The sequence below is a fragment of the Hevea brasiliensis genome, chromosome 14 (genome assembly GCF_030052815.1).
Source record: "Hevea brasiliensis isolate MT/VB/25A 57/8 chromosome 14, ASM3005281v1, whole genome shotgun sequence".
Classification (NCBI taxonomy): Eukaryota; Viridiplantae; Streptophyta; class Magnoliopsida; order Malpighiales; family Euphorbiaceae; genus Hevea; species Hevea brasiliensis.
The window spans coordinates 1,480,330-1,503,597 of NC_079506.1; the positions used below are offsets into that span (position 1 = coordinate 1,480,330).

The window sequence follows — 23,268 nt, forward strand, 5'->3', positions numbered from 1 at the left end:
CAATCATTCTGTGTCCCCTTCCTAAAACAGTGTATGTAATGAACCTATGGAGGTATTTCAATACATGGTCAACTATCCTAGAGGCTTTTGCAGTCCTCTGTCTATAATAACCTCCAAATGGTGCAATATCTTTCCAGAATTGAACAGGGTCATAAACGCTTGTCGCCACTCAATGTTTTTATACCCCGAATCCTGAAAACCAAAAATGGCATTCAAAGCACCTATATCTAACTCCCTGTCAATTCCAGCACATCGAAAATAAATCATATCTCTATGTTCAGGCACTGTTGGTTTGAAACTCAACTTTAGGGAACTCAAAAATTCGAGGGTTAGATCCTTGTATACTGGTTCCCTAATTTTAGCAAAATCAGTCCAGCTAACAACATCCAAATAGGCAAAGACAGAATTATAAATACCTAATTCTTTCAAAATCTGCTCATCCATATACTTGTTTGCCAAAATGGTTTTAGAAAGTAATTTCTCATAGGCCTTTTTCATATCCATATCCCTAAAAGCCCAAGGCAATGGAGAAATTACCTCCTCTATAGTATCCGCAGATGACGCAGGTGCTGGAGAATGTAAGGGAGACTGGGTTACTGGTGTTTGGACCGCTGGTGCTGGGGTTTGCGAAGAGGACCTGGTCCTTTTGCTAACTGGTTCAGAGGACTGAGGTGGAGAGTTTAAGTCGAAAGGGACAGAGGGTACTCGTTTCCTTTTTCCGACAAGGGTTTCTTTGAGTCTACCTGCGGCCCTTTTTGTTTTCCCTTTTGTTTTTGTTTGGGTAGGAACAGGGTCAGGCGTTGGTTCTGGGGAATGGGTGTCGGTAATTGGTGTTTCATTTGGCGGCTCGGATTGCGGCGAGAGGGGAGTCGGCGGGATGAGAGGTGGTATTTGGCTTGGAGGTGGGGGCGGTGACTGAGGTGGTGGTGATTGCGGTAATGGCGGCGTTTGTGGCGGTGGGGACTGAGGTAATGGCGGACTGGGGCTGGGGTTAGGGTTTATGGGTAATGAAGATGGAGTACCCATTTTAGATTTGACAGAATGTCGAAGTACTCTGAGTTTGGGTTTGTGAGAGGACCACATTTTGGTTCTTACCATTTTAATGAAAAGGATGAAACCTTTCGGCTTCCTGTAAAAATTTTGCCGGAAAAAATGGCGTGAGGAAGGAAGTCGACGAGGTTTATCGGGAGTGTTGGCGAGGTTTTTGGAAAATTGGCGGAAATGCTGGGCCTTTTAAAATGTGGGGTAGACATGTGGTAATTTGGGTCATGCTTAGGGTTAGGCATAAGGTTCAGCAGAAGTTGCTTAAGACTTTGCTTGACAAGCAATGTCATCAGCAAGTTTCGGCAGGTTTTGGGCAAAATTGTGGTTTTGCTCACCAAAATCAGTCCAAAAGTTATGGAATGCCATTGTAACCCTCAGCAGTTACCAAATATACACAAACACCATAAAATTTAGGGATTTCAGTTCATCTCTCTCATAAACTTAGTAAGCATAGCACATGTTCATTTAGCTTTTTGCAATCATTGTTCATTTTAAGCATCCATTGTGACTATCCTTTTTGCACATTTAAATGAAATGGTCTCCTTCCTAAACTTACACCAAAAGCATATTTTCAGCAGCATTTCAGACAAGTTCCAATCAACCAAGAATTTCAGAAAAAATGTAGAAATTGACCTTTTTAGCAGCATGAACAGTAGCATGAACAGTAACAAAAATCTGCAGATTACAAAAACTAGCAGCAAATCAAACAAAAACATGTAAATTCCTGTCAGACTACAAAATTATATATACACTAAAAGGTAAAACTTAACAAACACTATTTTTGCACTTCAATAAAGCTCTCATCAGTCCTAAATATCAAAATTGATCCTCATTCAAGTTGCATTTCACAGAATTTACACAAAACACAAAATCAAACATGTGCTATCAAGTAGACTGCAATTTTAGCAATTTAGCACAAGTTTAAAGGTGTTACTGTTCACAGGTACTGCATAAAGTGCAGAATGTTGCTTATACTTGCTTCCCTTTAATTCTTTGTTTTTGCAACAAGTGTAAACTTGCCCAATCTTCATGAATTACCTACAAAAGATAAACAAATGTCACTTTTGAGATTAATGAGGGTGAAAACTGAAAGTGAAATGAAATGGAAAATTAATGAACTATAAAAGGATACGCTTGGGTTGCCTCCCAAGAAGCGCTTGTTTAAGGTCTTAAGCTTGACCTTCTTTTCAAAGCTCATGGTGGTTGGAATTGGAAAATATTACCTCCCTTCACAGTCTTTGAAATGAATTTATATTTCAACTTTTTCCCATTATGTGTGAAAATACCTGTTGCTTTGTTCAGAATCCCAACTATATCTTGAGGAATATTCTTACAAACTTTAGATGAATCTCCTCTTTTGAGTGATTTTGATGGAGGCTTGAGCTTAACTTTTGAAGCTTCATTGTTAATCAAACGAGATGGTGAAGCTGACTTTTTCTTTTGCACTTTATCTTGATTGCATTGCATTGGAATAGCTTGATTTTCCTCTAGTTTAGTAACTTCAGCCAAAGATCATGCTCTATAACATCTACCCTATAACAAGAATTCAACACAGCTGGTTCCTTGGAATTTTGGAATAAATTAAACTCTATTTCCTCCTCCCCCAATGTCAACTTCAATTTCCCATTCTTTACATCTATATTAGCTCTGAGTGGCTAAAAATGGCCTTCCAAGTATGATGGGCGTTCTTACATCCTCCTCCATCTCTAGTACAATAAAATCCACCAGAATGAAAAACTTTCCAACTTTTAATGGTACATTCTCTAAAATCCCAACTGGATACTTTATAGACCTGTCAGCTAACTGCAAAGAAATAGTTGTGGGCTTTAGATCTCTAACCTTTAACTTCTCACATATGGAAAGTGGCATCAAGCTAACACTAGCCCCCAAGTCACATAATGCTCTCTCAATACTTGTTTCTCCAATGTGACATGGTATGGAAAAACTTCCAGGATCTTTCAGCTTTGGTGGGAGCTTGTTCTGCAATAAAAGCACGCACTTCTCATAAGTGCAGGTTTCATAATCTTCCAACCTTCTTTTATTTGATAAAATCTCCCTCAAAAACTTAGCATAAGAAGGCATTTGAGAAATGACATCAGTGAATGGAATGTTGATATACAACTTCTTCAAAACTTCAAGGAATTTCCCAAACCGCTTATCTAATTGTGCTTTATGAAACCTCGAGGAAAGGGCAATGGTGGCTTGTATGGTGCAGAGGCACATATTTCTCTTCTATTTTCTTTTATATTCTTTATATTCATTTGCTTCCTTACTAGCTTTAGCTTTAGTTGAAGTGGATTCACTCTCACACTCATCTTTCTTTTCTTTCAACTTTACTTCAATTTCGTGTTCTTCCCCCATTACCTTTCCACTTCTTAAAGTAACAGCATTGCATTGCTCTCTTGGATTCTCGGGTTGGCTAGAAGCTTCCCAAAAGCTTTGATATTTGAAGAGCTAGCTTGTAGAGCTAATTGATTCTCTAACATCTTGTTTTGTTTTGCCATTATATACACTTTATAAGATAATAGAGAAAACATTTCTTGTTGACTTAGATTGCTCACAAGAAGACATTCAATCATAGATTCCAATCTAGTGTCTTGTCTAGTTGTGCTTGTTGTGGTAGAGGTGGAGCAGTACATTTTGAGGTTTAGAAATTCCAGAGGAGGCCTCTATTCTGCTGAAAATTCGATTTTGTTGATATCCGAAGGTTCTGAAAATTCGATTTTGCCCTTGTCTACCTCCCCAAGAGAAATTTGGGTGGTTTCTCCATATTTGGATCATAAGTTGCGAAAATGGGTTACCACCTGATCTTTGATTGTAGTTCCCACATAATCCACTTGCTCACTTGAAAATCTTGATTAAGTGCAGAAAAATCTCTTTGCACAATTGACATTTGCACTCAATTTCTAGTGTATTACCGGAACCTCCTATGAAGAATCTACTTTCATACTTAACTTGTCCATCTTCTTTGTCAAAGCATCAAACTTAGCATTAATCATATTCATGGCATCAAGCTCAAACATACCAGCTGGTTTCTTGATCTCGTTCCTCTCACAACTCCATTGGTAGTTGTTATAAGCAATTTTATCAAGAGCAGAAAAAGCTTCATCTTCAGATTTCTCCATAAGGTCACCTCCAGAAGATGCATCAATTGTACTCCTAATAGCTGGTGAAACTCCATTATAAAAGTGTTGAACAAGCATCCACTTAGGAATCCCATGATGTGGACATCTCCTTTGCAAATCCTTGTACCTCTCCCATGCTTCATACAAGCTCTCATCATCTCTAGGTTTAAAAGAAGTCAGCTCATTCCTCAGCTTAGCTGTCTTGCTTGGTGGAAAATATTGAGCCAAAAATGCTTGAGAAAGTTCATCCCATGTTGTGATAGAACCCGGTGGCAAAGAATGTAACCACTCTCTAGCTCGGTCCTTCAGAGAAAAAGGAAATAATCTGAGTCGAATTGCATCATCAGAAACTCCATTTATCTTCAACATATCACTGATCTCAAGAAAGTGTGCCAGATGCACATGTGGACTTTCACTTGGATTTCCTCCAAATTGTGCTTGTTGTACCATTTGACAAAGTGCAGGCTTCAATTCAAAATTATTAGCTTCTACCCTTGGTCTTGTGATACTTGGCATGAAATCTCCAATGTTAGGATAGGCATGATCCTTCACAGAGCGGTTGTTATTGTTATTGTTGTTATTGTCAGCCATTTCTTCTTGTACTTGCTCTTGCTCTTGTGCTCTTTCTTGTTGTTGTTGAGCTTTAATTTCAGCTTTTCTCCTTTTAGATTCTGCCCTTAAAGCTTTTGCTGTCTTCTCTATTTCTGGGTCAAAGAATAGATTGATTTCTTCACTTTTTGTCCTTCTCATAAAATAAAGCACCTGAAAAACAAAAATAAACAAATTCTCAAAGTAAAATGGTAAAAAGAAAATAAAATAAAATGCCCAAATTAACCAAACAAACAATCGTTTAATATCAAGCAAAAATCAAATCCCCGGCAACGGCGCCAAAAACTTGATGTGGCGAATCCGCAAGTATACGGGTCGTCTCAAGTAATAAAGTGATGAATCAAGTATCGTTCCCACGAGGATTTGCTGTTTGATTACTAAACTATGAATGAAGCGATTATTTGGGCTAATGATTTATGAATAAAAGGTAAATGTAAATGAGCAAGGTAAATTGATTAATCTAATTGAAATGGGTAAAGAGCAAACAAATAAATTCTAAATCTAGCTCGCAATTAAACTGAAATTGACAATGGGTAATTTAAACGAAAGTCTAATTATGGTAAAAGTGATCCCAGAGTTGGGGGTTTATGCATAAATTAATTGGGATTTGTCTTGGGCATTCCAATTTTTAGGGAAAAATAGAGTTTGAAGGAAATTGATTCTAAATCCCTTTAATATCTTTTTCAAGCATATCAAAGTGTATTCTAAAATAACCAAACCTACTTTCGTATGTATTTGATTACTTTAAAACCCATTAAGTTTTGTAACCAATAATTAATTCCTCTTAAAGTCCTAGTTTATTTCTAAATCTAGGTGATTTTAAGTTCCAATCCTTGATTAACTATCAATGACTTTCACCTTCGGTCCTTCAATCAAAGATTAACACAATACCCAATGGGTACCAACATTGGGCAAGTAAATCTAGCACACAAGGAAGGAATCAAAACTCATATTCATATAAAATAAGGAAATACCCAATCCAAATCCACAAATTAATCTAAAACATATTTCCCAACTCTGAAATCTAAAGGAATTACTCACTCATTATGGTATTTACAAGAAATATAGATGGAAGAATAAAGAAAAACATGATAAAAGGACTGAAATGGGAAAACCCAGGTGGAAGAACCAAAGTCTCTGGTTTCTGGAGCTCCAAATGCGTCTGTGACTCCTTCTTCCAAGAGAGAATGGCGTCCTCTTCTTTCTATTAAATTTTCTTTCCTTTTGTTTTTCCTCCTCTCTTCCTCTTGTGGCAAAAATAAGGAAATGATGAATTTATATGGTCCCTAAAAGTTACCCTAAAAGTAAATAAAAGACAAGGAGTGGATAGGAAATGAGGTGTAAAATTATCCAAGTCAGCAGCACTTTCACGTTCTGGGCATTCTGCTTAGGGTTGGCTTAACCCTAAGCGGCTTAGCAAATTTAGCCTCTGACGCCTTTATGCGCTTAAGGTTGCGGACCTTCAGAAATCTCGGCAGACTTATAGTAAAATGGACTTTTCTGCTCATGCTTGACTTGTGCTGCACCTTAAGCATTGCCGCTTTACCCTGAGCATGACCTTAAGCAAGGTCTCAAGCAAATTTCGGCTGGTTTGCTCTTTCAAGGCTTGATTTCTTCAATTTTCCTCTATGGTTAAAGGATTCCAAATTTCTTCAAATCACTTCCTAATGCACTCATTGATCCTTGATTTGCCACAAAATCCTATCAAAAACAACAAAATTACAAAAATCAAATATAAAGTATTTAAATTCAACAAATAGGCTAAAATAAAGCTAAAAACATAAAATATACTAAAATATAAGTGCAAAATGAATGCAAAACTACCCTAAAATGTCTATATGAAATGAGTGTAACATCATTTAGGTCTAATTTTATAACCATTTTTATTTGATTATTAGCCATTTTTAGCTAATTTCATTAGTTAATTAGTTAGTTTTTCATAGTTGTCAATTTTGCATTAATTTGTAATTTTTACTTTGTTTTGTAGGAAAAATGGTGTTTTTGAAGGACTGAAGAGAATTTTGCCATTGAGGAGTGTCTTCTACAGCCAAAGATGTCAAAAATAGGTTTTCAAGCTGAATTATGCATTGACCAAATTGTGCATAACTTGCCGCATAAGCTATGCAGATCTGCATAAGGAGAAAGATCACTTTTCCAGAACCAGTCGAAATGTGCATAAGGAGACAGCATAGCTTATGCACATTCTCACCTCCCTTATGCACCTTCACGAAATTGTGCATAACCTATGCACCAAGTCATGCAGTTTCGCATAAGTGACTCAGAACCAGAAATCGCATAAGGGATCGCATAACTTATGCATCCACTTATGCAAATCCATAAAGAGTTCATTAATGAGTGAGTAAGATTCCCTCAATTAATTCCTCCTAGAACATACTATTTTAGGGCTCCATGTCAGAAAAATGCTATAAATAGTCCCATTTTCCCATTTTAAAAAAGGAGACAAGGAGCAAAGAAGAAGAGGAGAAGAGAGGCAGAATTTGAGGAGTCATTTTCACCTTCCACACCATTTTTAACCAAGATTTGCAGATTTCTTTCTTTCCTTACACTTTTCTACATTTCTAGTGTTTAATTTCTTACTTCTTAGCTTAGATTAAAGCTTTATTTCTATTTAAACTCATCATATCTTGTAAGCATTATGGATAGTGAGTAGTTTACTTTTGATTCTGGAGTAAGGGTTGTAATGTTTGAGATATTTTGTGGATTTTGATTGAGTAATCCATATTTTGTGGTCTTAATGAGTTTTATTCATTTCTTGTATGCTAAATGACATACTTAGTGTAGGATCCCATTAAGTGATGTTCTTAATCCATGGTTGAAGCACCGAAAGGAGAAGGCCTTGTGATAGATAATCAAGAAATTGGACTTAATTAACTTAGACCTAGAAATAGGCTAAGGATTAAGAGGATTAACAGATTAATTAAAGAACTTAATGGGTCTTAATTAATTCTAACTCCACGAAAGTAGGATTAGTTTGATTAAAGCACTCTTTGTCTCACTCGAAAGGGAATTCAAAGGATTTAAGAATTAATCTCCTTAAAACCCATAAATTTCATAAGATTGGATAACCAATTTAAAATCCCAAAATAGCTCGAATATGAAATCCCGAACTCCGGAATCGCCTTTTTACCATTGTTAATTTCTAATCGAATTTAATTACTTACCATTTTAAATCTTGCCGTATTTGAACTTGCTTATTTCAATTTGATGCAATTTTAGTTTAATTAATACATTAATGCATAGAATATAAATTTTGCACATATAGATTTCACATTCTCAATACCCATTAATTCATTACTTTAATCTCATAAATATTTCAATTTACTCAACTTTTTATATCAAGAATTCAATCATTAACACAACTACTCGTGGGATCGATATCTTTTCTATACTACTTGTACGACCCGTGCACTTGCGGTTGGGACGCATCAACGCCCAAACTCACCTCAAAGCAGTTGTTCATAGATGTTGATGTTGACAATTGATGAGTTAACAATGACAATTTCGGATACTTAATTGCTCAAATTTATTTGCGAGAATTTATTTCTGGCTTCTTAATTTTTTTCTCCTTTTGGATTGAAAATTATGCGGCTTCTAAACTGTAGGATGGGAATCATTGTGATGAAGGTTCATCTAAACTGCTTAATGCAGAGCTGGAAAAAGCGAAATGATATTCAACAACATTTTCTTCTAATCTAATTCACATGTTTGATCACACAGCGTGGTAAGTAGTACTGGGTTTTCCCAACAATTTTTTTTGTTGCGAACTCTTTCCCTGATATTTAATTTGTTTTTTCAGGAAAAAAAAATGGCTATCTTGAGTTTCTTCCAAAAAAAATGCAAAGCATTTGCCCCAAATTGAAGCCTTATCGTGTGAGCTTGATCTATTCAAAGGTGGTCTGGTTCTTCATAATATTTATAGTTTTGTATTTTTTTTATTTATTTCTTCTTTTCAAAATTCATTAATTTATGTAATTGTGGAATCAATTATGCTATTTGTTATCAGATCCCCATGGTTTTTTTTTTCCTTGTGTTAACTTGACAACGTTAAATGAGCAGAGTGAAATCCGGTACTGTTCACTGGTTGACTGATGCGATTCTGCCTGTCCCAATAGACACAAGGATTTTATGCATGATTCTGCCTTTTCTTGCATGTTTTAATTATGCCACTCATTCTTTTAAGAGAAACATGTTGGCCAATTTATGCCTTAAATGCAGGCTTCTTGAGTCATTGATGCATACTTGCCAGCAAGTATTTATTTGTTAATTTTGTTTTCTTGGTTATCTAGTTTTAACTGGAAGTGCCACTACAAAGAAATCCATACTAGAATTTCAGCTTCTACATGTTGCAAGAGAATTGATTTTCTATGCAGAAACTGACAAGCTAGTAAGTGCCTCAGCTGATAAAATGATGAACCTCCTTATATTTAATTTTCATGGCTAAAGCATGATTCTTATTGTTGTTCTCAAATACTTAATGCAGTGCCTGCCCCTAGCCTGATGGATATTTTTAGTGTAAACAATATGCCCGTTGATCTTCAAAGAGTTATATGGAAGCACTTTAGACTCTGATGAAGTTTTGGGTTTCAATGCTTTGAGACCTTCATATAATGGCTGCCGTTATCTGAAATTAATAAACAGTTGTAGATATTCCTTTTGTAGTGTTGTGTTGAAAGTGTTTCTTTGAACATTCTATGCTACGGTTTGGATGGTTCTATCCACTTCTGCAAGTTAAGACCTCCGTCCATCTCATTTATCTGTAAATCGCTGCCAGTCTTATCATGTTCTTTTGAAGTATTCCTCTATAATTACCTCAAATTGAAGTTTCATCTCCCTTGCCTACAGAAGCTGCTGATTGCAAGGATTTTCATCTGTCCAATAATGAATGCAGAATGCTATAGCTATAGTGCTTCTCTTCTTAATATTTAATGAATGGCACCTCTTGGCCGTTGATGAACTTCAAATTGCTGCCACTTTATAACAACTTCAGACTCTAGAATTTCTTTATTGATGGCTTCTTCAAATAAGGTACAAATTTGATTTTGAAGATCAACGGCCACTTTGTCTTCTGCTATGCGGCATGCAGTGGTGGAAAAATCATTGGTTCTGTAAACGGAATGAGATTCAACACTTCATATTTCTTCAAATCTAACTTATTCCTTCCTTCCAGTTGTGTGGTACGCATTATTACTACTGGGTTATTTTTTCTATCTTTCATTGTTATATTTTCTCGTAGATGAACAATTAAATATCAAACAGCCCATAGTTTTACCGTTCTTTGATTTGATTTCCAGGAAAACAAAATGATAATCAGGAGTTTCTTTGATTGAGGTCTAATCTCCAGGCATGTGATATGGAAGAAACATGATATGGAAGAAACATGCTCGGTCCAATGCTCCTCTGTTCTTTCCATTTTTTTTATATATGAGTTTTACATTTTTATATATTATTTTCATCCGTTTCTTCACTTTAGAAATCATTTATGTGATTACAGAATTGTTTGTAACTTTTTTTCAGTGCTTAAGGCTGTTGAAGATTAATGTGGCTAATGGAGGAACTTCAGCTACTGTTTATCCTTCTATTGCTGTTCTGCAAATATTGTGAATCAGTAGATTGAAGCATTTCCATGTAATTTTAATTGAGCCATGGAATTTTAAATAAACATTCTGCAACTGTTGTCTTCAATTCCAGAGTTTGGAAATTGATAATGGTTCTATCTTATTGAAAGATGCAGGGGAAAAGCAGTTGTGAATAGTCCTCTGTTATGCCAGAAAGTGTTTGTTTTGGTGTGTTCATCACCTTCACATGCCTTGTACGAACATAATCCAAGTATGAATTTTTGTTCTTTTTTTTCTTTTTTTTTAAATTCCATTTTTTGACAATCAAGTGCATTGTGCAAAATTTTCAATCTGTGGATTATGGGCCAAATTACAGTTTAGACTATAGAGGAAGCCTTGTGGGCACAACCACCATGCAAAATTACATGGTGCTCTTCTCATTTCTTTTCTCCAAACATGTTAATTTGACAATATTGAATGAACAGAGTGAAATCCAATCTGGTGGACTGATTTGCTTTTCCACTAGGCACATAAACAGTATATATGAACATTACTCAAGAGTTGCACAAAAGCTATTGGGAAGTTGCGAAAAGGTGCCTTTTGGATTCAGATGAGTTTTGGGTTTCAATTATTCAATTTATTATTACACTGATTTTATGCTTGTGTGTGTGTTTTTATGTGATTTATAAACTTTTTCTTGATATGAACTAACGTTATTGTGTTTTTCTTTGTGTAGTGAAAAAGAAGCACATACACATCCATCATTGACCAATTATTACCATCTCTTGTCAGGCAAGTACATCCTATTCTCTTCTTTAAATTCTGTAAGCTACTACATGACTTCTTCAAATCACATTGAACCTATCAAATCTGATTCCTAGTTTACTTTGTAAACTGACTCAAAAGATTGTTTTCATTAAGGTTTGACTGTTCAAGACTCCCAATGACTTTTCCTGTACATTCGTGCTGTTGTTGAGCGATTGGTTCTCTCCCCATCTTCATCATTTATGCAGCAGATATTTTGAGTGAATAATCGAATGAATCATCAACCCATAATTCAAAGGTACTCCGTTTGTTTTATCAAAAAGACATCTTGCGGTAGCTAGCGACCTTAACGCTTGCTACTCTTTCTGTAGTTACATGAGTTGCAACTTGAAAGTGGTGGAATTATTATCTGCTCTGGCACAGAGTTGTTCAGATGGAGATTTTTTTACAGGTATGTAGTGCTTGCCACATGTTTTTCGGATCCTTCCCTCTTCCATAACACTTGGAAAAACCTAATAAATAATTACTTCAAATGTGTGTCATTATCTCTAGCTTGAAGCAAAGATTTAGTTCAAGCTGATTTAAGAATTATAATCATAAAAGGATGATATTATGGGTCGCTCATTTGTTTACACAACTATATTAATGGAATATCTAGAGCTTACATGCAATTTAGTATCACACAAGAAATGGAGATTTTGATTGCAAATTTGTATCAGGCCAGAAGTCTCTGAGTTTGAGCTTTGGATTCTCCAAAAAGATGGAATGAATCGGTGAACCAATTCTGTCTATTTTGCTTTATTTAATTGACTCTTTATCTATGTTGCTTTGTTTGAGGGGGTTTTTCATCATTAAGTGGTTTAGTTAGTATCAGTTGGGTGTACGGGGTTGGACTTGCTGGTCCTGGGTTTAAACCACTGTTGGTTTTCCTCCTCATCTTTTCTTCTTATTAGGCTAATACATGTTGTTCTCTACATTTTGTAATGAATTACTTACACAAATTTAATCATCAAAATCATGTAAGGATGATGCTCAATTGCTTACACAACCATTCTAATTGAAATGGAGGTTTAGATTGAAAATTTATGTGAATTACAATGTAATTAATTATTCTTCCTGCAAAAGATGAATGTTTTAATTCAGCAAATTTGTTTTGTTGGCCATTTATATTGTTGCAATTGAGCATTTTCTACTGACATCAATTGAGCTTTTTCCATTGAAATATGGCTGAAATTTCTCACAAAATGGCCGAAATTAACAATCTGCATCTTAATAACAGAGCGCCATTAGTAAGCAGAGTAGCATACAAGTTACAACCAGGAATCACTTGGTTCAAAATCACTCCAGCTAGACTGTAATTTTAAAAAAGAATGTTCAATTAAGATAATATTTTTCATCTTTGCTCTGATGTAGTTAGTGCACAGAAAGCTATTATAATTTTTAGTAAAATTCAAGGATAAATTTATGTATTCCTTCCCTTAAATTGAAATATTCGTTAATTACATCAACAATTTCATTGCCTTTCAAAGCAAAAGCAATTTAACTTCTCAAATTGAGTATTGACCTTCACTTACTTACAGCCATATATTTTTTTTCCCTTTTGCTTTCATTTCATTAAAAATGTTTAATGAAGACATTAAGAGAAACCCATCAAGAAAATTGACATTTTGTGTCAATAACACCAAAATTTACTGGGATTTTTCTTTGGGATTAGATTCCTAGGTTTGCTTTCAGCTAACGTTTATGTGTGCTAATAAACTGTAAAATTAAGAAATTTTTATGCATATATTCGCATATAAAACATCCAGATTTGAAATTTATACCTTTAAATAAGTTTTAATATGTTAGGACGATGTATTTGATAAAGAAAGTCTAACTATGAAACCTTCCTTCTTTTATCCTCATTTTAATATTTTTGCATTATTTTCTTACCCCTCTACATATGATCGTTCCTGCAAAAATTATATATATATATTTGAGATTATAAATTTTCTATCTTTTAATTTTTATGTAATTAAATCTAAATTTCCTAATTACATTTACATATTGAAACCAACTTAATAATTCAGTGAAGTCCACAGTTCTAAGAAGTTGCAAGGAATTTTTCCTATAGGGAAGATCAAATAATACTATTGACCTTGACTTTTTTACAACCATCCAAATTTTTGGTGATAATAGAATGAATCTTTTAAAAAACAATTTATTTACAACCACACAATTGTCCTTAAAGAAATGAGTAGCATCCTTCAAGAGCCAAAATACTTGTTATAAATATTTCCATAGCATTTTCATCGTCCACACATCTTCATAATCCTCCCCTTCAAACCTAAAAGTGAAGTCTAGCATTGGGGAGCATGAATGAAGCTTCCTCAACATAAATTTGGATTGCATTTAGACTTTGAGTTGGTGGTACTAAAATATAAAGAATTTATATTTGCATGGAAAGGGATCGTAACCTTTCACTCAAAGGATTCAATATTGGAGTCAGGAAGTTGTTCTGTTTTTATATCATCAAATGTAGCATCATCACATAACAGAGTATGTGGAACTTTGCTTTTGATTTTATTAGCAAACAGAAAGAATTGCAATAATAACAATAACAACATCTCTGATTGCGGAAATCAACTTCAACGGAATTTTTGTGCATGAATTGATTAAAAATGTGAAAGCTTTGATCTAGCAGCTCCATTTTTGAAGAAGATAATGGTCTTTGCTTTGCACCAATTTGGCATTTCTATGGTGTCTACCTGTATTGTTCATTTCTTAATACCATCAAGACCAGTTTGATTATCGTGTGGATTTTTTTTTTTTCATGGGTGTGAAGTTTGCCTAAAATTGCATTCTCATATATTTTCCACAAGTGTTTTGGATCATTTGTTCTTTAATAAAATAGGAAAATTCCCTGTAACTAATCACTTTGAATGTGTTTTCTTTGTGTCCAGCCATCTGGTTCAAGCAAATTTAAGGATCATAATCATGCGAGGATGATGCTCAATTACTTACAAAACCATTCTAATGGAAATATCACACAAAAGATGAATGCTTCTTGTAAATAATCAGAAGTTTTTATTCTTTTTCATTTAAAATTCCTGGATTAACTTATATTACTTTCCATCTATTTCTATGTCACATAAACGTTGACGACAAAAACAAGTGTAAAGGTCGTAAAGTTTCTTTTCTTATCATTTTATAAATCTGCTTTAGCTAAAGTTGATAAAGAAAATGATTTTAGGAGAAAGAGTGAAAAGGAGCTCACCAACCTTGAATTTTGCAGCTCAGTGATTGAAAAAGAAGAAAAATAAATTAATGAGCATGCAAGTGCCTTTCTTTTTCACATCATTATTCAAGGGAAAGAGGAAAAGGAAGTAAGAATTGAGGAGTCATCATAAGAGGCACCCATTATAAGCATTTCCTGCCAAAGAGATGATAGCTTAACTCTATAGCATCTTGGGAGAGCCTTGTTATAAAATATTTCCATAGCTTTGGGCTTCATAATCCTTCTCAATTATGCCTTACCACTCACTTGAAAACCAATTGGCAGATGCAATTCTCTGTAGAGATGTGCTTCTTTTCGATGTGACCTTCGCCCATTTCCCTTTTTTTTTTTTTTTTCTTAAATGATAAAGCGATCATAGTAAAGCCCCTTGGGATTTTACTGAATAAGTATAAGACAAATTGCAACCCTATTTTCAAGAAATGAGATGGGTGGCCATTGAAAGGCAAAATTATTTAAATAATTAAAATATGTAATTCTTCTATTGATTAATCATATTTTTCTTTAGTTCAAGTGCTTCTTTTATTAATTTAGTGGCTTATTTTTCTACCATTTCCTCCCTGCTATAATAATTAAAGTGCAGGATCCAAAGTCATTTTACTATAATTGCGTGTCATTTTCTAATGCAATTATTGAGATTCTGCAATCTAATTAACAGGTTTAAGTTTTTTTTTTTAATCTCATTCGAGGAAAAAATCAATATCAAATTAAAATAATTTAAACTTTACATATTTTAATTAAAAATGTTAAATTATTAGTTTAATTTATTTAAATTAAAATTTCAATAAAATTCCCAATTGAAAGAAGAAAAGCTAAATAAATGAGAACAAAAAATCTACAACTTCTAAACTATTCATACCCATTTTCCCTTATTCTTTATTTTTTAAATAAAAAATTTGTCTTTATAGTCTCTTATAAGGACTTCACAGGGCTTATCAAAACACCAATTTTAACTTTTAGTAGTTTAAAAACATTCAAAAGAAAATTGATTAGCAAGTGGAAGATTATTTCATGAAAAATTTTTATTTACTTAATTTAAATAATTTTATAGAATGAAAATTCCTAAAAATAATGATTTTACTTAAAAGGATTTATTATTAATTTGAAAGCAAAATAATAGTGTCTACACAATTAAAAAATGATAAGATCAGGAAAACACATAATTTATAAGACCTATTAAGTAATTAGTGTGTTGAACTCCTTTTAGCCGTAAAAATAATAATATATTTATTACATTTTAAATTTAAAATACAATAAATGAGTACCAATAAAATTTTACATCCAAAATTTTTAAATTCATTTAAAAAAAAAAGAAAAATTAAGTATGAACAGTACTCTATAGAAATCATTCACATTTCTGTAGTGAAGAATGTTGACATCATTATGAGTAGACAAAAGGCAAGCCAAAATCTATTTTAAAAAAAAAGAAAAAAAGAAAAAGGGAAACTCATACTGCTTTAATTTATTGATTAACAATTCACACAAAACGTTCATCTAAATTATATGAAATCTATTAATATATTAATTTCAAGAATTAATCCCAAGAAACAAACAAACCAATATGTCCCCACACGGTTGTCCTTTAAATCAATAATGCACAAATATAAAATTTGTTATTAGTCTTTTCGGAGCAGCATGCAAATGGAAGTGCTCTCCCAGCTCGATCCAACCTCTACGCTTTATCATCAGAGAAAGATATTTACTCCCTGCAATGATGCAAGTATAGAACATGAGTGCTCTTGATTGAGGACAATAATTCAAGTCCATACCTCCTGTCACGTTATTAATTATGTCTATTATTCATTAGTTTCATTATTTTTTTTATCTTTTATTTTATTTTTCATCATTATAGTTAATAAACAAATATGGAATAGTTTGCTTTAATATAAGAGAATTTTATTTCCTTTCCCCCTCAAATAATTGATGCATACATTTTGCATAATCAGTTAGGTTTAATTTCATAGCCATTTTATTTGTTTATTACTCACTTTTAGCTAATTTCATTAGTTAATTAGTTAGTTTTTCATAATTGTCAATTATAGATTAATTTGTAATTTTACTTTATTTTATAGGAAAAATGGTGTTTTTGAAGGACTGAAAAGAAATTCAGAATGTATTGAATCTTTCTACTTGGGCTTCACATGGTTTGCAGTACGTTACAAATGGGGTCGGGTCTCTTTTTTTTTGTTTTTTCCATAAGACCCCACACGGTTGTCCTTAAAGAAATATTTTTTTTAAAATTTTTTTTTCTTGATTCTCTAGTTTTAACTGGATTTGCCACTATGAAGAAGTCCCATAATCCCTTGCAGTTTTAGCTTCTACGCTTCGCAAGAGAATTGGTTTTCTAAAAATAAACTGATAAGCTGGTAAGTGCCTCACTTAATAAAACGATGAACTTCCCTAAATTTTAGCTGAAGATGATTTATTGTTGTTCTAAAAGCGAAATGCAGTGCCTTTCTCTAAATATGATCTTGTTGTTCATTGTCAATTTGATGCCTTTACCTCAGGGGATGCCCAAACTCACCTCAAAGCAGTTGTTCATAGATGTTGATGTTGACAATTGGTGAGTTAACTATGACAATTTCTTGTAGTTAATTAGTCAATTTCATTTGCAAGAGTTTATTTCTGGCGTCTTAATTTTTTTTTTCTTTTTTCGCATTGAAAAATATACAGCTTCTAAAACTCTAGGATGGGAATCATTGTGGTCAACAACTTCTCTTCACCTCATTCCTTTGTAAGTTAAATAACATATTTGTACCGCTAAATGCAGAGGTAGAAAAAGTATTGGTTCTGAAAGCAAATTGATATTCAACAATATTTTCTTCCAATCTAATTTACAAGTTCCATCAATTAGTGTGGTAAGTAGTACTCAGTTTTTTCCCAACATTTTTTTTGGTTATGAACAGTTTCCCTGATATTTAATATGGTTTTTCAGGAAAAAATTACCATTTCAAATTTCTTCCAAAAAAATGTAAAGCATTTGCCCATAGTGATGCCTTATCTTGTGCAATGTGTTATGGAAGGTACTGAAAGGTCCTTTGATTCTTCATAATATTTATATTTTCATCTTTTATTTATTTGTTCCTTCTCTTCAATTCATAAATTTATGTAATTGTGGAATTGGTTGTACTTTTTATTACCAAGTCTTTTTTTTTTTCCTTGTGTTAATTTGACAACATAAAATGAGCAGAGTGAAATTATGCATTGGTTGACTGATATGATTTTCTAATGGCACATTGGCATTTTATACATGATTCTGTTTTCAATTGAATGTTATAATTATGCCACTCATCTTCTACATGTTGCAAGAGAATTATGCAGAAATTGACAAGCTGTAAGTGCATTAGTTGATAAAATGATGAACCTCCTTATATTTAAATTTTTTGGGTAAAGCATGATTCTTATTGTTTCTCTAAAAACGTAATGCAGTGCCTGCCTCTAGCCTGATGGATATTTTTAGTGTAAACAATATGACCGTTGATCTTCAAAGAGTTTTATGGAAGCACTTTAGACTCGGATGAAGTTCTGAGTTTCAATGCTTTGAGACCTTCAAATCATGGCTGCCGTTATCTGAAATTAATAAACAGTTGTAGATATTCCTGTTATTGCGTTCTGTTGAAAGTGTTTCTATGAGCATTCTGTTCTACAATTTGGAGTGTCATTCTGATCGATAATGTTGAGAGAGAAAGCTTTTTGACAAGATTTGGGTGCTCATTGTGAATTTGATGTCTTTACCTGAGTGGATGGCTGGTTGGCCCATCTCATTCATCTGATGTATTTACTGAAGACGACTTTTTGGATTGGAAAGTATCTATCTGCTTCTGCAAGTTAAGATCTCTGTTTCATCTCATTCATCTGTAAGTTGCTGCCTACCTTATCATGTTCTTTTTATTCTATTTCAAGTGCTTACCACTTTTACTGAATTGAATGCTTTGGTGAAAGAATCATGGGCTGCAACGGCAGAATTACATTAAAAAATTGATCTCCTTCAAAATTCATTGGTTTCTAAATTCTAAGTAGGCACAAAAGTTTCATAGTTTATAACCGCCATCACAAGCATGATTCATTTTCTTTCTTTGTTTTTTATTTTCAATAATTACATTTTTCTAAATTTGCTTATGAAAAAATAAATATATGCATTTATTCAGATTTCTCCCAAATCTAAAGTTTCTGCCTTAAGGTTTTGAAGTATTTATCAATAATTACCCCAAATTGAAGTTTCATCTTCCTTGCCTAGAGAAGCTGCGGATTGCAAGAATTTTCATCTGTGCAATAACGAATGCAGCATGCTATAGTCCTCTGTTCTCTTCGTAATATTTATTATTTAATGAATGGAACCTATTGGCAGTGGATGAACTTCAACTTGCTGCCACTTTTTAACAACTTGGGACTGTAGAATTTCTTTATTGATTTCTTGAGATAAGGTACAACTTCCAATTTGTCTTTCTGCTATGCGGCATTTGATCTGGAAGAAACATGCTCTGTTTAATGATCCTCTGTTTTTTTCTTTTTCTTTTTTTTTATATATAACTTTCACATTTTTAATATATTATTTTCATCTGTTTCTTCGCTAAAGAAATCACTTATGTGATTGAAGAATTGTTGGGAACTTTTGTCACAAGATGCATGTTCTGAGTGAGATCTGGAATGTTTGAGAACTTAAGGTTGTTGAAGATTAAATCCAATAAGAATAAGATTTTATGTAGGAATTCCACTTTTCATGTCTTGTCATATTTAACTTTCCTATGTTACATAAACAAACTTAAAACAGAGTAATTACGGAAGCTCTATCAAAGTATTTTGTGAATTTATAATGTTGGGCAATATTAATTCAAACATGGTTTGTGATCAATGCAGCGAGTGGAGGAGCTTCACTTTTTATCATTTAGTTTCAGTCTGTCCTGCAGATATTGTGAATCAGTAGATTGAGGCTTTTCCATGTAATTTTTAATTGAGCTATGGAATTTCAAATAAGCATTCTGCAACTATTGTCTTCAATTCCAGAGTTTGGAAATTGATGACGGTTCTATCTTGTCAAGAGATGCCACAGAAGAGCCATTGTGAAGTGGTCTCTCTTGTGCAAGAAAGTGTTTGTTTTGGTATGCTCATCACCTCCACATGCCTTAATATGAACGTAATCTAAGTATAAACTATTTATTCTTCTTTCTCTTTTTTTTGCTTTTTTAAAAAGTCCATTTTCTATTTTTGAGAGTCTTGTGCATTGTGCAAAATTTCAGTCTATATGGACCCAGTTGCAGTTTACACTTCAGAGGAAAACTTGTGGGCACAACAGTCATGCAAACATGGTACTCATCTCATTTCTTTTCTCCTAATATGTTAATTTGACGACATTGAATGAGCATGGTGACATCCTATCTGGTGGACTGATTTGCTTTTCCAATAGGCACATACACAATAAAACCATTGCTCAAGAGTTTTACAAATGCCTTTTGGAAATTGGGAAAAGGTGTCTTTGGGATTCATATGAGTTTTGGGTTTCAATTATTTAATTTATTTTTACACTAATTTTATGCTTGTGTCTGTGTGTTTATGTGATTTATAAATGATGTGTCCCAACCACAAGTGCACGGGTCGTTCAAGTAGTATAGAAATAGATATCGTTCCCACGAGGAGTTGTGTTAATGATTGAATTTTTGATGTAAAATAAAATATGTTAAAATTGTATTTTAATCAAATTAATAAAAGAAATTTAGGAATTTGAAGCATAAGGTATGAAAATGCAAAACTAAATTCAAACAATGACTAATTTAATAATTCGCAAAATAAAGAAATTGATAATAATGAAAATTAATAAAATGAGATTAAACTAAACACTCAAAAGTAAAATTCCAAGCAATAATTAATAAAAGACGATTCTAGAGTTAAGAGTTCATATTTAAGTCATTTTGGGATTTTTCTAGCTAGCCCAATCCATGAAATTTATGGATTTAAAGGAGGTTAATTTTAAAATCCTTTGAAAACTCTTTCGAGTGAGACAAAGAGTGCCTTAATTAACTTAATCCTACTTTCGTGAAGTTAAAATTAACCAAGACCCATTAAATTCTTTAATCAATCTATTAAAATCCTCTTAACCCTTAGTCTATTTCTAGATCTAAGTTAATTAAGTCTAATTTCTTGATTAACTATCACTTGGTTTCTCCTTTCGGTGCTTCAACCAAGGATTAAGAATATAACTTAATGGGGCCCTTCATTAAGCATGTGAATAAGCACACAAGAAATGGATTAAACCTCATAAATTTCATTAAATTGGGACTAACCCAGTTCAAATCCACAAAAATAACTAAAATATTACATCCCTTACTCCAGAATCAAAGAAAACTACTCACAATCCATGTTTAACACAAGAAATTCTAAGTAAAAGAGGAAATAAATCATGAAAATAAACTAAAACTAAAGAAACCCGATACAAGAAAGGTAGGAAATGTGCAATAAAGGAAAGAAAACTCCAAATCTGTTTGGAAATGGTGTGGGAGACGTTTGTGACCCTTCAGCTGCTGCCCTCTTCTTTTTCTTTTCTTCCTCTCCTTCCTCCCCTTTTCTAAAATGGGAAAAGGGGCTATTTATAACTTTTTTTCTGACAAGGAGCCCTAAAATGGTGTGTTTGAGGTGTGATTTTACGAGGAATCTTCTCACTCATCAATGAAGTCTTTATGGGACTGCATAAATGGACTACATAAGTTATGCAGTCCCTTATGCAGTTTTCGGCTGGTTTTTGGCTCTCTTATGCGAAACTGCATGACCAAGCGCATAAGTTATGCATAATTCTATAAGGTTGCATAATGGAGGCACGAATCTGCATAAGTTATGCGGCAACTTATGCAGATTTCGGCAGGTAGTGGGGACAGTTTCTTCTCCTTATGCAGAACTGCATAACTTATGCGGCAAGTTATGCGCAATTTGGCCAATGCATACTTCAACTTTGAAACTTGTTTTTGACATCTTTGGCTGTAGAAATCACTCCTCAAAAGTAAAATTTCTTTTTAGTCCTTCAAAAACACCATTTTTCCTACAAAACAAAGTAAAAATTACAAATTAATCCAAAATTGGCAATTATGAAAAACTAACTAAATAACTAATGAAATTAGCTAAAAGAGACTAATAATCAAATAAAATGGCTATGAAATTAAACCTAAATGACTATGCAAAATGTATGCATCAATAAACTTTTTCAGATGAACTAGGTTATTGTGTTTTTCTTTTGTGTGGTGAAAGAGAAGCATATGCACATCCATCGATCATAGCGAATCTTGCATTTGCAAATAGTTGTAATTACTCTCTCTCTCTCTCTTACAAGGCAAGTACATCCTGTTTTCTCTTCTTTAAATTTTGTAAGTTACCACACGACTTATTCAAATCGATATAATCTTGAAATCACATTGAACATATTAAATATGATTCCTAGTTTACTTTGTAAACCGACAAGATTTTTTTTTTTTTTCATGAAGGGTCAATTGTTCACCATTCCCAATGACTTTACATCATTGGTTCTCTCCTAGTTTACATCGTTTATGCAACGGACATTCTGTGTGAATAATGACATGGATCATTGACCCATAATTGAAAGGTACTTCTTTTGTTTTATCATAAAATCTATCTTGCAGTAGCCAGCAACCTTAATGCTTACTGCTCTTTTTGTTGTTGCACGAGCATGCAACTTGGAGGAGTTATTACCTGCTCTAGCACAGAGTTGATCAGATGGAGTTTTCTTATAGATATGGAGTATTTGCACATCTTTTTTATCCTTTGCTCTTCTATAAAATTGGGAAATGCCTAGTGAATAATTACTTCAAATGTGTGTCCTTGTCTCCAGGCCTGATGCAAACATTTGTTTCAAGTACATTTTAAGGATCATAATTATGAAAGGGTTGCTCAATTGCTTGCACAACCATATCAATGGAATATCTAGAGCTTGCGTGCAATTTAGTATCTCGTAAGAAATGGAGATTTTGATTACAAATTTATATCTTCTCTTCACACTTTAATAAAATTCTGCTAATTGAAAAAGGAAAAATAAATGAACAGCACAGAGAAAGCTTATTGGTAGAAAGCAGTTTCATGCTTGAAAGCATTCTTCTGTCATAGGGTTGTTTCTATTTTCATCTACTGCAGAATTGTTTGGACATGATCATAGGCCGAGTCTAGTCGCCACATGAGGAGCCCACACTGTTTTCCTATAAATTAAGAACTCCATATGTAACACCCCAATTTTTGAAAAAATATTAAATATGGTTATTATTTGAATGGAAATAAAATTTATAAAGTTTTGGGGAGAAAAATTTAATTTGAACTTGGACTTGAAAGAAACATTTTAGAAGTTTTGGGGCTGAAAATATAGTTTTGGAGAATTCAAGGACCAAAAGGGATAGTTTCCCTTAATGGGCAGCTGGCAGCTGAGGGTCATATGATGGACTCCTCTAGTAGCTTAAAAAAAAACAGAGAGAAACGAATAGATTATGAGCTTTTGGATGGGAAATTAACTTTTGGAAGAGTTGAAGGACCAAAATAAAATTTGGTAAAAAAAATTTGGACAGCAGGTTGCAACCCACGTGACTCGCCAGCAGGCTCTATAAAAGAAAAAAAAAAGAAATGGGAAGAATAATTGGGAAAGAGGAGAGGAGGAAAAAGAAAGGAAAAGAAAGAAAGAAAGAAGGGTAGAAGGAGAAGAAGACAAGGGAAGAGGGAGATGGTGCTGATTTTTTTTTTTAGTTTCTCTAGCAAGAAAGAACACTAACAAGGGGAAAAGAAGGATTTTAGTCTAGGATACTAGAATTAAAAAGAGAGAAATGTAGAAAAAGGTAAATAGTAGCAGAAACAGGGGTTTAGAAGGGGCAGCATGTCTCTCTTCCGTCCAGGT

General features: G+C 33.5%; 1 protein-coding gene, 2 long non-coding RNA genes and 1 other non-coding gene across 4 annotated transcripts; 3 read left to right on the forward strand and 1 right to left on the reverse strand.

Annotated features, from left to right (window-relative positions):
- Nucleotides 1–1,641: 1,641 nt before the first annotated feature.
- Nucleotides 1,642–3,405, reverse strand: LOC131173425 (uncharacterized). Its single transcript, XM_058135771.1, has 3 exons — nt 3,310–3,405; nt 2,737–3,024; nt 1,642–1,719 (listed from the first exon to the last, which is right to left on the reverse strand). The coding sequence occupies exons 1-3, from the start codon at nt 3,403–3,405 to the stop codon at nt 1,642–1,644; spliced, it is 462 nt and encodes a 153-aa protein (XP_057991754.1).
- Nucleotides 3,406–4,257: 852 nt separating this feature from the next.
- LOC131173461 (small nucleolar RNA R71) lies at nt 4,258–4,364 on the forward strand. The gene has a single exon (XR_009143777.1). It is a non-coding gene; the product is annotated as a small nucleolar RNA R71 (small nucleolar RNA).
- Nucleotides 4,365–8,243: 3,879 nt separating this feature from the next.
- LOC110632915 (uncharacterized) lies at nt 8,244–12,226 on the forward strand. Its single transcript, XR_009143450.1, has 10 exons — nt 8,244–8,520; nt 8,596–8,690; nt 9,086–9,183; nt 9,280–9,973; nt 10,091–10,424; nt 10,531–10,625; nt 10,840–10,947; nt 11,091–11,178; nt 11,276–11,417; nt 11,491–12,226. It is a non-coding gene; the product is annotated as an uncharacterized LOC110632915 (long non-coding RNA).
- Nucleotides 12,227–16,620: 4,394 nt separating this feature from the next.
- LOC131173235 (uncharacterized) lies at nt 16,621–17,322 on the forward strand. Its single transcript, XR_009143459.1, has 3 exons — nt 16,621–16,759; nt 16,901–16,956; nt 17,067–17,322. It is a non-coding gene; the product is annotated as an uncharacterized LOC131173235 (long non-coding RNA).
- The last annotated feature ends 5,946 nt before the right edge of the window (nt 17,323–23,268 follow it).